Source organism: Oncorhynchus mykiss, unplaced genomic scaffold (genome assembly GCF_013265735.2).
Source record: "Oncorhynchus mykiss isolate Arlee unplaced genomic scaffold, USDA_OmykA_1.1 un_scaffold_191, whole genome shotgun sequence".
NCBI lineage: Eukaryota > Metazoa > Chordata > Actinopteri > Salmoniformes > Salmonidae > Oncorhynchus > Oncorhynchus mykiss.
The window spans coordinates 228926-241199 of record NW_023493677.1 but is presented as its reverse complement, the minus strand read 5'-3'; the positions used below and the strand labels follow the sequence as shown (position 1 = coordinate 241199).

The following is a 12274-nucleotide window of genomic DNA, read 5'->3' as shown; positions in this document are numbered from 1 at the left end:
AAATTGTTTGGGTACAGACCTGGATAGTAAGACAGAACTCTGCAGGCTATCTTTGCAGTAGATTGCAACACCGCCCCCTTTGGCAGTTCTATCTTGTCTGAAAATGTTGTAGTTTGGAATTAAAATGTCTGAATTTTTGGTGGTCTTCCTAAGCCAGGATTCAGACACAGCTAGAACATCCGGGTTGGCAGAGTGTGCTAAAGCAGTGAATAGAACAAACTTAGGGAGGAGGCTTCTAATGTTAACATGCATGAAACCAAGGCTATTACGGTTACAGAAGTCGTCAAAAGAGAGCGCCTGGGGAATAGGAGTGGAGCTAGGCACTGCAGGGCCTGGATTCACCTCTACATCGCCAGAGGAACATAGGAGGAGTAGAATAAGGGTGCGACTAAAAGCAATAAGAATTGGTCGTCTAGAACGTCTGGAACAGAGAGTAAAAGGAGGTTTCTGGGGGCGATAAAATAGCATCAAGGTATAATGTACAGACAAAGGTAAGGTAGGATGTGAATACAGTGGAGGTAAACCTAGGTATTGAGTGATGAAGAGAGAGATATTGTCTCTAGAAACATCATTGAAACCAGGAGATGTCATTGCATGTGTGGGTGGTGGAACTAATAGGTTGGATAAGGTATAGTGAGCAGGACTAGAGGCTCTACAGTGAAATAAGCCAATAAACAAGACATATTGACATTAAGGAGAGGCATGCTTAGTCGAGTGATCAAAAGGGTCCAGTGAGTGGAGAGGTTGGTTTAGGGTCACGGCGATTTAGACAGCTAGCCAAGTCAACCGGTAGCAAGCTAGCATAGGATGGAGTCTGTTGTTAGCCACCTCTTGCGTTCGGTCAGTAGATTAGTGGGGTTCCGTGTGGTAGAGGGGATTAATCCAAATCACACAACAACAAAAATAAGAACAATAGATATAGTTATAGAGGCCCGAGAAGAAAACATAATAATTCAAATAAATAAATTGTCCGATTGTCTATTCAGATAGCAGCCGGAAAGACAGCTAACGGTTAGCGGGCCGCAGATGGGCGTTCCGGTAACGTCGCGACAGAGGAGCCAGCCGGATCTCCTTCAGGTAGATAACGTCGGCAGTCCGGTTGTGAAGGCCCGGTGGGGCTCCGCGTAGGCAGTGAAACGGGTCCGGATAGGTGACTGCAGCCCAGGAGTGAATGATGGAACTCAGGCGTGATTGACGGAGCTGGCTAGCACCGGAACAATCGATGTTTGCTCCGGAATCGACGAAAGCCGACTGTCACACGGATAGCAGCTAGCTAGCTGTGAGATCCGGGTATGAATGTCCAGAGAGCAGTTGAAATCCAGGGACATGGAGAGAGAATTTGGTCCGGTATGTTCCGTTCCGAGCCGCGCTGCGCCGTACAAAACTGGCGATAGATTTTCGATAGATTTTCGAGCTAAAGGACAGCCGATGACCACAAACCGTGGTTAGCTTCTGATTAGCTTCTGGGCTAGCTCCTGGCTAGCTTCTGGCTAGTTTCTGGCCAGCCTCCTGGAGTTTCTGGCTAGCTTCCTGAAGGATTGCAGATCTGAGGTAAATAATACTTTTTTATAAATATAAATTGGTGAGGCTGGTTGCAGGAGAGTGTTTAGAAGATGAGTTGATGGAAAATAAAAATAAAATGTATGTGAAAAAAGTTGTAAATATATATATATATATACAGGACACGACAAGACGAGGACAAAAGACGTCTGAACTGCTATGCGATCTTGGATAGAGTAATGATGCTGAAGATTCACAATATGTGCCCAGGTGACAAGACAGTGGATTATAGTGGAGATGGTTTGATGATGCTGAAGATTCACAATATGTGCCCAGGTGACAAGACAGTGGATTATAGTGGAGATGGTTTGATGATGCTGAAGATTCACAATATGTGCCCAGGTGACAAGACAGTGGATTATAGTGGAGATGGTTTGATGATGCTGAAGATTCACAATATGTGCCCAGGTGACAAGACAGTGGATTATAGTGGAGATGGTTTGATGATGCTGAAGATTCACAAAATGTGCCCAGGTGACAAGACAGTGGATTATAGTGGAGATGGTTTGATGATGCTGAAGATTCACAATATGTGCCCAGGTGACAAGACAGTGGATTATAGTGGAGATGGTTTGATGATGCTGAAGATTCACAATATGTGCCCAGGTGACAAGACAGTGGATTATAGTGGAGATGGTTTGATGATGCTGAAGATTCACAATATGTGCCCAGGTGACAAGACAGTGGATTATAGTGGAGATGGTTTGATGATGCTGAAGATTCACAAAATGTGCCCAGGTGACAAGACAGTGGATTATAGTGGAGATGGTTTGATGATGCTGAAGATTCACAATATGTGCCCAGGTGACAAGACAGTGGATTATAGTGGAGATGGTTTGATGATGCTGAAGATTCACAATATGTGCCCAGGTGACAAGACAGTGGATTATAGTGGAGATGGTTTGATGATGCTGAAGATTCACAATATGTGCCCAGGTGACAAGACAGTGGATTATAGTGGAGATGGTTTGATGATGCTGAAGATTCACAATATGTGCCCATATAGGGCTGTGGCGGTCATGACAGCGTCTCATGGTAATTGACCGTTAATCAACAAACATGTTTAGCATCTCCAGGCCTCCACACATACAAGCCGCTGATTGGAACATCTACATTTAGACAAGTTGACCATAATCCACTGTGATGTTCATGCCCATATTGTAAATCAGCGTCATTAAACCTCCTCGACCCTAAAACTGTCTCGTCATCCGAGCCCTAACCAGCACACAGGAGAGAACACACCAAGTAAAACCTAGGCAATATACAGTGGTCCTCAGTTCCAATGCCAGACAGACAGTGTGCTGTGTTGTTTCAGGGTGAAAGACATCAAGAGTGTGTATCTGGACTCCACCTTTTACGACCCTCGCTTCTACCAGATCCCCAGCAGGGTGAGTGTGTGGGATTCTGAGAGAGCGAGAGAGAGCTACACACAGAGAGAGAGAGCTACACAGAGCGAGAGCTAGAGAGAGAGAGCTACACAGAGAGAGAGAGAGAGCTACACAGAGAGAGAGCTATAGAGCGAGAGAGAGAGAGAGAGGGGAGAGAGAGAGCTACAGAGAGAGAGCTACACAGAGAGAGAGAGAGCTACACAGAGCGAGAGCTAGAGAGAGAGAGAGCTACACAGAGAGAGAGTGGAGAGAGAGAGAGCTAGAGAGAGCTACAGGGGGAGAGAGAGAGAGGGGGGAGAGAGAGAGCTGCAGAGTGTGTGTAGGAGACGTGTCTACATGCTATCCGGGGGCTGGTACAGGACTGTGTGTGTGTGTTTAGGAGACGTGTCTACATGCTATCCGGGGGCTGGTACAGGACTGTGTGTGTGTGTTTAGGAGACGTGTCTACATGCTATCCGGGGGCTGGTACAGGACTGTGTGTGTGTGTGTTTAGGAGACGTGTCTACATGCTATCCGGGGGCTGGTACAGGACTGGGTCAGTAGGAGTGTGTACCATACAGTGTGGCTGAATTGTAAAGCTGCATATGGATATGAATACCTCTTCACTAACCTGGGGGACGAGTTTCACACACAGGTACGTGACCAACACTTAAGAGGTTTTAAGGATCCCCCCCCCTTTTTCAATTTCCACCTAAAATGACATACCCAAATCTAACTGCCTGTAGCTCAGGAAGCAAGGATATGCATATCCTGAAGCAAGGATATGCATATTCTTGGTACCATTTGAAAGGAAACACTTTGAAGTTTGTGGAAATGTGAAATGAATGTAGGAGAATAACAATACAAAGAAATAACTTTTTTTTGTACCATTATCTTTAAAATGCAAGAGAAAGGCCATAATGTATTATTCCAGCCCAGGTGACATTTAGATTTTGGCCACTAGATGGCAGCAGTATGTGCACAGTTTTAGACTGATCCAATGAACCATTGCATTTCTTAAAAATGTTGTATCAAGACTGCCCAAATGTGCCTAATTTGTTTATTAATAACTTTAAGTTCATTACGGTGCACTCTCAAACAATAGCATGATATTCTTTCACTGTAATAGCTACTGTACATTGGACAGTACAGTTAGATTAACAATAATTTAAGCTTTCTGACAATATCAGATATGACTGTTCTTGTTACTTACAACCTCATACTAATCACATTGGCCTACGTTAGCTCAACTGTCCCATGGATGGGACACCGATACCAAATAAGATTTATTTAAACATACACTTTGTTAAGCATGACAAATAATGACACATGATGTGTTGTAGATTCATGTCAAAAGCCTGGACATGTTTAAGAAGATGCCAGAGATTCTGAGTCATGTGACCACGGATCGAGCCACTCAGATCCATGCCTGCCGTCACCCCAAGGTAACGCTGTTACACGCCCCCTTTCTCTTAGAAACCCCTAACCAATGGAAACATGTTGTTGTGTAGGATGAGGAGCCCTAACCAATATAAACATGTTGTGTGTAGGATGAGGAGTCCTAACCAATAGAAACATGTGTGTAGGATGAGGAGTCCTAACCAATAGAAACATGTTGTGTGTAGGATGAGGAGTCCTAACCAATAGAAACATGTGTGTAGGATGAGGAGTCCTAACCAATAGAAACATGTCGTTGTGTAGGATGAGGAGTTTGTTCCTGCCAGCAGGCTGCCGTGTGGCTCCTCGGCATCAGATGGAACTCCTCTAAGCATCATCAGTATCAAACCCTCCACTATGTGGTTTGGAGAGAGAACACAGAGGACTAAGGTTATCGTCAGGTACACACACTCAGAGAAACACACACACACACTCACACTCAGAGAAACACACACACACACAGAAAAACACATACACATTATCTTACACAGATGTGTAATGTTTTCAGGACAGGTGCCAGTTCCTACAGAGCCTGCTTTTCCTTCCACTCATCCTACTCTGAGGTGAGACACCTGCCTGCCTATCTGTCTGTCTGCCTCGGTCTGTGCCTGTCTGCCTCTGTGTGTGATACTCTTCTCTTCTTCCTGTTTTCAGATAAAAGACTTCCTGTCTTATCTCCAGCCAATCAACATCTACCCCAGTGTCATTCCTATTGGCCGAACTCACGCTGATGTCACGGAGCTGTGAGCCAGTCATCCTCTATACACTGAATGTCTTCTCTACACCGAAACTCCCTAATACCCCAATCCCCAACATGCCCCAACCCCATTATGCCCCAACCCCCATTATGCCCCAAACCCCTAATACTCATACCAACATGCCCCAACCCCATTATGCCCCAACCCCCTAATAACCCAACCCCCCTAATACTCCAACCCCCCAACCCCAACCCCCATACCCCAACCCCTTACACTACGAAACAAAGTTAAATGATATAAAGAATGATAGTAAAAAGCTTTGGGGAACCTTAAATGACATTTTTGGGATAAAAAGCCAACTCTGCTCCCTCATTCATCGCAACCTACTTGAATTACTTTTCATTGGCAAGATAAGCAAACTTAGGGATGACATGCCAGCAACAAACACTGACACTACACATCCAGGTATATCTGACCATATTATGAAAGACAAGAATTGTACTTCTGAATTCCATAAAGTCAGTGTCTAGGAGGTGATTATTGTTGTCTATCAACAACGACAAGCCACCAGGGTCTGACAATCTCGATGGAAAGTTACTGAGGATGATAGCAGACGATATTGCCACTCTTATTTGCCACATCTTCAATCCAAGCCTACTAGAGAGTGTGAGCCCTCAGGCCTAGAGGGAAGCTAAAGTCATTCTGCCACCTAAGAATAGTAAAGCCCCCTTTACTGGCTCAAATAGCCGACCAATCAGCCTGTTACCACCAACCCTTAGGAAACTTCTGGAAGAAATGGTGTTTGACCAGATACAATGCTATTTCACCCTAAACAAATTAACAGACTTTCAGCACGCTTATGGAGAAGGACATTCAACAAGCACAGCACTTACACAAATGACTGAAGATTGGCTGAGAGAAATTGATGATAAAATGATTGTGGGGGCTGTCTTGTTAGACTTCAGTGCAGATTTGGACATGATTGATCATAGTCTGCTGCTGGAAAGACATATGTGTTATGGTTTTACACCCCCCCCCAAGAGTTACCTGTCTAACAGAACACAGAGGGTGTTCTTTAATGGAAGCCTCTCCAACATAGTCCAGGTAACAGAACACAGAGGGTGTTCTAGAATGGAAGCCTCTCCAACATAATCCAGGTAACAGAACACAGAGGGTGTTCTAGAATGGAAGCCTCTCCAACATAATCCAGGTAGAATCAGGCATTCTCCAGGGCAGCTGTTTAGGACCCTTGCTGTTTTAAATTTTTACTAACGACATGCCACTGACTGAGTAAAGCCTGAGTTTCTATGTATGCGGATGACTCATTATACACATCAGCTACTACAGCGACTGAAATGACAGCAACACTCAACAAAGAGCTGCAGTTAGTTTCAGAGTGGGTGGCAAGGAATAAGTTAGCCCTAAATATGTCTAAAACTAAAAGCATTGTATTTGGAACAAAACACTCACTAAACCCCAACTAAATCTTGTAATAAATCACATGGAAATTGAGCAAGTTGAGATGGATAAACTTCTTGGAGTAACACTAGATTGTAAACTGTCATGGTCAAAACATGTTGATACAACAGTAGCTAAGATGGGGAGAAGTCTGTCCATAAGAAAGCTCTGCTCTACCTTCTTAACAACACTATCAACAAGGCAGGTCCTACAGGCCCTAGTTTCTACCTTCTTAACAACACTATCAACAAGACCGGTCCTACAGGCCCTAGTTTCTACCTTCGTAACATCACTATCAACAAGGCAGGTCCTACAGGCCCTAGTTTCTACCTTCGTAACATCACTATCAACAAGGCAGGTCCTACAGGCCTTAGTTTCTACCTTCGTAACATCACTATCAACAAGGCAGGTCCTACAGGCCCTAGTTTCTTACCTTCTTAACATCACTATCAACAAGGCAGGTCCTACAGGCCCTAGTTTCTAACCTTCGTAACATCACTATCAACAAGGCAGGTCCTACAGGCCCTAGTTTCTACCTTCTTAACATCACTATCAACAAGGCAGGTCCTACAGGCCCTTGTTTTGTCGCACCTGGACTACTGTTCAGTCGTGTGGTCAGGTACCACAAAAAAGGACTTAGGAAAATTGCAATTGTCTCAGAACAGGGAAGCATGGCTGGCCCTTGGATGTTCACAGAGAGCGAATATTAATAAATATTCATGTCAATCTCTCCTGGCTCAAAGTGGAGGAGAGTGACTTCATCACTACTTTTATTTTTGAGAGGTATTGACATGTTGAATGAACTGAGCTGTCTGTATAAACTACTAGCACATTGCTAGGACACCCATGCATACCCCACAAGACATGCCACCAGAGGTCTCTTCACAGTCCCCAAGTCCAGAACAGACTATGGGAGGCGCACAGTACTACATAGAGCCATGACTACATTAAACTCTATTCCACAGTACTACATAGAGCCATGACTACATTAAACTCTATTCCACATCAGGTAACTGATGCAAGCAGTAGATTTAGATTTTTTTTAAAACCTTATGGAACAGCGAGGACTGTGAAGCATTACAAACATGGGCACATGCACATGGATGTGGTAGTAGTGGAGTAGGGGCATGAGGGCACACAGTAGGTTGTGAAAATGGTATAAACTGCCTTCAATTTGCTGGACCCCAGGAAGAGTAGCTGCTGCTTTGGCAGGAATTAATGGGGATCCATAATAAACCTCAGGAAGAGTAGCTGCTGCCTTGGCAGGAACTAATGGGGATCCATAATAAACCCCAGGAAGAGTAGCTGCTGCCATAATAAATACAAATACCTTAGCCGGCCAACCCCCTTACACCCCAGCCCTTACCCCCAACACCCTAAAGGCGTCAGCATGCTTCAGTTCGTTGGGTTCAACTAGCTGGGTGACCAGGTGAACCCTAACCCTAACCCTAGCTGAATTCACCACGTGTGCTCCATAAATCCCTTAAAAGACCTTCGCTTGAAAAACATCAATAGTACGGTTTGTCCATTGAGACGCCGTAGCCATTATACACTTCCTCAAAATAATCAGAATCAACTCAAGTTTAGTCGCACAAATTCACATTTAACTAAAATGTTTGGTGCAGAAAAAATTGCATGAAAACGAGTTCTCGTTGAATGACAATGACTTTATTGAAGAATCCCTACTGTTGACGTAGGGGTCAGGACTACCTGACATGATGACTCCTTGCTGTCCCCAGTCCACCTGGCCGTGCTGCTGCTCCAGTTTCAACTGTTCTGCCTTATTATTATTGGACCATGCTGGTCATATATGAACATTTGAACATCTTGGCCATGTTCTGTTATAATCTCCACCCGGCGCAGCCAGATGAGGACTGGCCACCCCACATAGCCTGGTTCCTCTCTAGGTTTCTTCCTAGGTTTTGGCCTTTCTAGGGAGTTTTTCCTAGCCACCGTGCTTCTACACCTGCATTGCTTGCTGTTTGAGGTTTTAGGCTGGGTTTCTGTACAGCACTTTGAGATATCAGCTGATGTACGAAGGGCTATATAAATACATTTGATTTGGTTGACGTAGGGGTGTAGACTTCGGCTCCGAACTTCGGCTTGTCTCCAGAGAAACATTGTGCCTGAGCAGCCAAAAAACTCTGATGTCCAAAACAAACAAACGCCCCAAAATGTTAACATAATACACTGAACAACAATATAAACACAACCATGTCAAAGGTCTGACTGAGTTACAGTTCATATGAGGAAACCAGTCAATGGAAATGCATTCATTAGACCCTAATCTATGGAGGTCACATGACTGGGAATACAGATATGCATATGTTGGTCACAGGTGCCTTCAAAAAAAAAGTAGGGGTGTGGGTCAGAGAACCAGGCAGTATCTGGTGTGGGTCAGAGAACCAGGCAGTATCTGGCGTGGGTCAGAGAACCAGGCAGTATCTGGCGTGGGTCAGAGAACCAGGCAGTATCTGGCGTGGGTCAGAGAACCAGGCAGTATCTGGCGTGGGTCAGAGAACCAGGCAGTATCTGGCGTGGGTCAGAGAGCCAGTCAGTATCTGGCGTGGGTCAGAGAACCAGGCAGTATCTGGCGTGGGTCAGAGAACCAGGCAGTATCTGGCGTGGGTCAGAGAACCAGGCAGTATCTGGCGTGGGTCAGAGAACCAGGCAGTATCTGGCGTGGGTCAGAGAACCAGGCAGTATCTGGCGTGGGTCAGAGAACCAGGCAGTATCTGGCGTGGGTCAGAGAACCAGGCGGTATCTGGCGTGGGTCAGAGAACCAGGCGGTATCTGCCGTGGGTCAGAGAACCAGGCAGTATCTGGCGTGGGTCAGAGAACCAGGCAGTATCTGGCGTGGGTCAGAGAACCAGGCAGTATCTGGCGTGGGTCAGAGAACCAGTCAGTATCTGGCGTGGGTCAGAGAACCAGGCAGTGACCACCATTTGCCTCAAGCAGCGCGACACATCTCCTTCAGAGTTGATCAGGCTGTTGATTGTGGAATGTTGTCCCACTCCTCTTCAATGGCTGCGCTAAGTTGCTGGATATTGGGCAGGAACTGGAACACGCTGTCGTACACGTTGATCCCAGACATGCTCAATGGGGTGACATGTCTGGTGAGGATGCAGGCCATGGAAGAACTGGGACATTTTCAGCTTCCAGTAATTGTGTACAGATCCTTGCTACATGGGACCGTGCATTATCATGCTGAAACATGAGCTGATGACGGTGGATGAATGGCACGACAATGGGCCTCAGGATCTGTGCACTCATTGTCATTGATAAAACGTAATTGTGTTCGTTGTCTGTAGTTTATGCCTGCCCATATCATAGCGCCCCATAGTGACAGTGGGGTTATGTTCACAACGTTAACATCAGCAAACCACTTGCCCACACAACACTATAAAAGCTATCTGCCAGGTACAGTTGAAATCACGATTCCTCCGTGAAAGCACATTTCTCCAGCGTGCCGAACTGCAGTCAGGTCAAGACCCTGCTGAGGACGACGAGCACGCAGATGAGCTTCCCCAAGGCGGTTTCTTATAGTTTGTGCAGAAATTCTACTGTTTCATCAGCTGTCCGGGTGGCTGGTCTCAGATGGTCCCGCAGGTGAAGAAGTCAGATGTGGAGGTCCTTGGCTGGTGTGGTTACACGTGGTCTGCGGTTGTGAGGCTGGTTGGACGTACTGCCAAGTTCTCTAAAATGACGTTGGAGGCGGCTTATGGTAGAGAAATTAACAAATGATCTGGCAACAGCTCTGGTGGATATTCCTGCAGTCAGCATGCCAATTGCATGCTCCCTCAACATGAGAGCTCTGTGTTGTGTGACAAAACGGCACATTTTAGAATGGCCTTTTATTGTCCCCAGCACGAGGTGCACCTGTGTAATGATAATTCTGTTTAAATCAGCTTCTTGATATGCCACACCTGTCAGGTGGATGGATTATCTTGGCAAATGAGAAATACTCTAACAGGAATGTAAACAAATCTATTCACAACATTTTAGAGAAATATGCTTTTTTTGATGCATTTGGAACTTTTCTGGGATATTTTATTTCAACTCCTGAAACATGGGACCAACACTTTACATGTTGTGTTAATATTTTTGTTCGGTGTATGTGTATGAACTCTACCGTACTGTTTCGGCTGGGAAGCATGCGGATGTCTTAACCCTTAGACCCAATGCTGTTGAATCCATGACAGGACTGTGGAGAATTAGGCCTGTTTGTGTGTGCACAGTGCATTGGGAAAGTATTCAGACCCCTTCACCTTTTCCACAGCCTTATTTCCTCATACCCCCATAATAACAAAGCAAAAACAGGTTAAGACATTTTTGCAAATGTATCAAATATTTAAAAAATATGACATTTACATAAATATTCAGACCCTTTACTCAATACTTTGAAGCACCTCTGTCAGATTACAGCCTAAAGTCTTCTTGGGTATGATGCTACAAGTTTGGCACACCTGTATTTGTGGTGTTTCTCCCATTCTTCTCTGCAGATCCTCTCAAGCTCTGTCGGGTTGGATGGGGAACGTCGCTGCGCAGCTATTTTCAGGTCTTTCCAGAGCTGTTCGATCAGGTTCAAGTCCGGGCTCTGGCTGGGCCACTCAAGGACATTCAGAGACTTGTCCCAAAGCCAGTCCTGCATTGGCTTGGCTGTGTGCTTAGGGCCGTTGTCTTGTTGGAAGGTGAACCTTCGCCCCAGTCTGATGTCCTAAGGATCTCTCTGTACTTTGCTCCGTTCATCTCTCCCTAGATCCTGACTAGTCTCCCAGTCCCTGCCGCTGAAAAACATCCCCATAGCATGATGCTGCCACCACCATGCTTCACCGTAGGGATGGTATTGTCCAGGTGATGAGCGGCGCCTGGTTTTCTCCAGACGTGACACTTGGCATTCAGGCCAAAGAGTTCAATCTTGTTTCTCATGGTCTGAGAATCCTTTAGCTGCCTTTTGGCAAACTTCAAGCGTGCTGTCGTGCCTTTAACAGAGGAGTGGCTTCCGTCTGGCCACTCTACCATAAAGGCCTGATTGGTGGAGTGCTGCAGAGATGGTTGTCCTTCTGGAAGGTTAACCCATCTCCACAGAGGAACTCTGGAGCTCTGTCAGAGGGACCATCGGGTTCTTGGTCACCTCCCTGACTGGGCGGCCAGCTCTAGGAAGTGTCTTGGTGGTTCCAAACTTCTTCCATTGAAGAATGATGGAGACCACTGTGTTCTTGGACCTTCAATACTGCAGATATTTTTTGGTACCTTTCCCCAGATCTGTGCCTCGACACAATCCTGTCTCGGAGCTCTACGGAGGATTCCTTCAACCTCGTGGCTTGGGTTTTGCTCTACCTGTCAAGTGCGAGCCTTTCCAAATCATTTACCACAGGTGGACTCCAAGTTGTAGAAACATCGATGATGAATGGAAACAGGATGCACCTGAGCTCAATTGAGTCTCAGAGCAAAGGGTCTGAATACTAATCAGGTCTGACCCTGATGTGAATCAGCTTTCTGTGTAGATGGATTGAATAATTGTTTTCCTCCATTGTAGAATAAGACTGTAACCTAACAATATGTGGAACAAGGAAGGGGTCTGAATACTTTCCAAATGCACTGCATTTGTTACCGTATGTGTGAGAATGTGTAACCGTATGTCTCCAGGTTGAAGTCTATGTGTAGGGACGTGTCCTCTTCAGCTGTGATCTACAGACCTCTGGGAACACTGAAACGCACCAGACCAGAGCAGCACACCCACGGTGAGACTCT

General features: G+C 45.7%; 1 protein-coding gene across 4 annotated transcripts in view; it reads left to right on the top strand.

Moving 5' to 3' along the window:
* LOC110517134 (DNA cross-link repair 1C, PSO2 homolog (S. cerevisiae)) overlaps positions 1–12274 on the top strand; it is a 32632-nt gene that overhangs the window by 18394 nt on the left and 1964 nt on the right. For 3 of the 4 annotated variants that reach the window (XM_036972744.1, XM_036972746.1, XM_036972748.1), the window contains exons 7-13: positions 2876–2948; positions 3442–3582; positions 4271–4372; positions 4629–4765; positions 4873–4927; positions 5019–5107; positions 12170–12264. In XM_036972744.1, the coding sequence (XP_036828639.1) occupies positions 2876–2948; positions 3442–3582; positions 4271–4372; positions 4629–4765; positions 4873–4927; positions 5019–5107; positions 12170–12264 (692 nt within the window). The remainder of the gene's footprint in view (positions 1–2875; positions 2949–3441; positions 3583–4270; positions 4373–4628; positions 4766–4872; positions 4928–5018; positions 5108–12169; positions 12265–12274) is intronic. The other variant, XM_036972745.1, reaches the window with a different exon arrangement.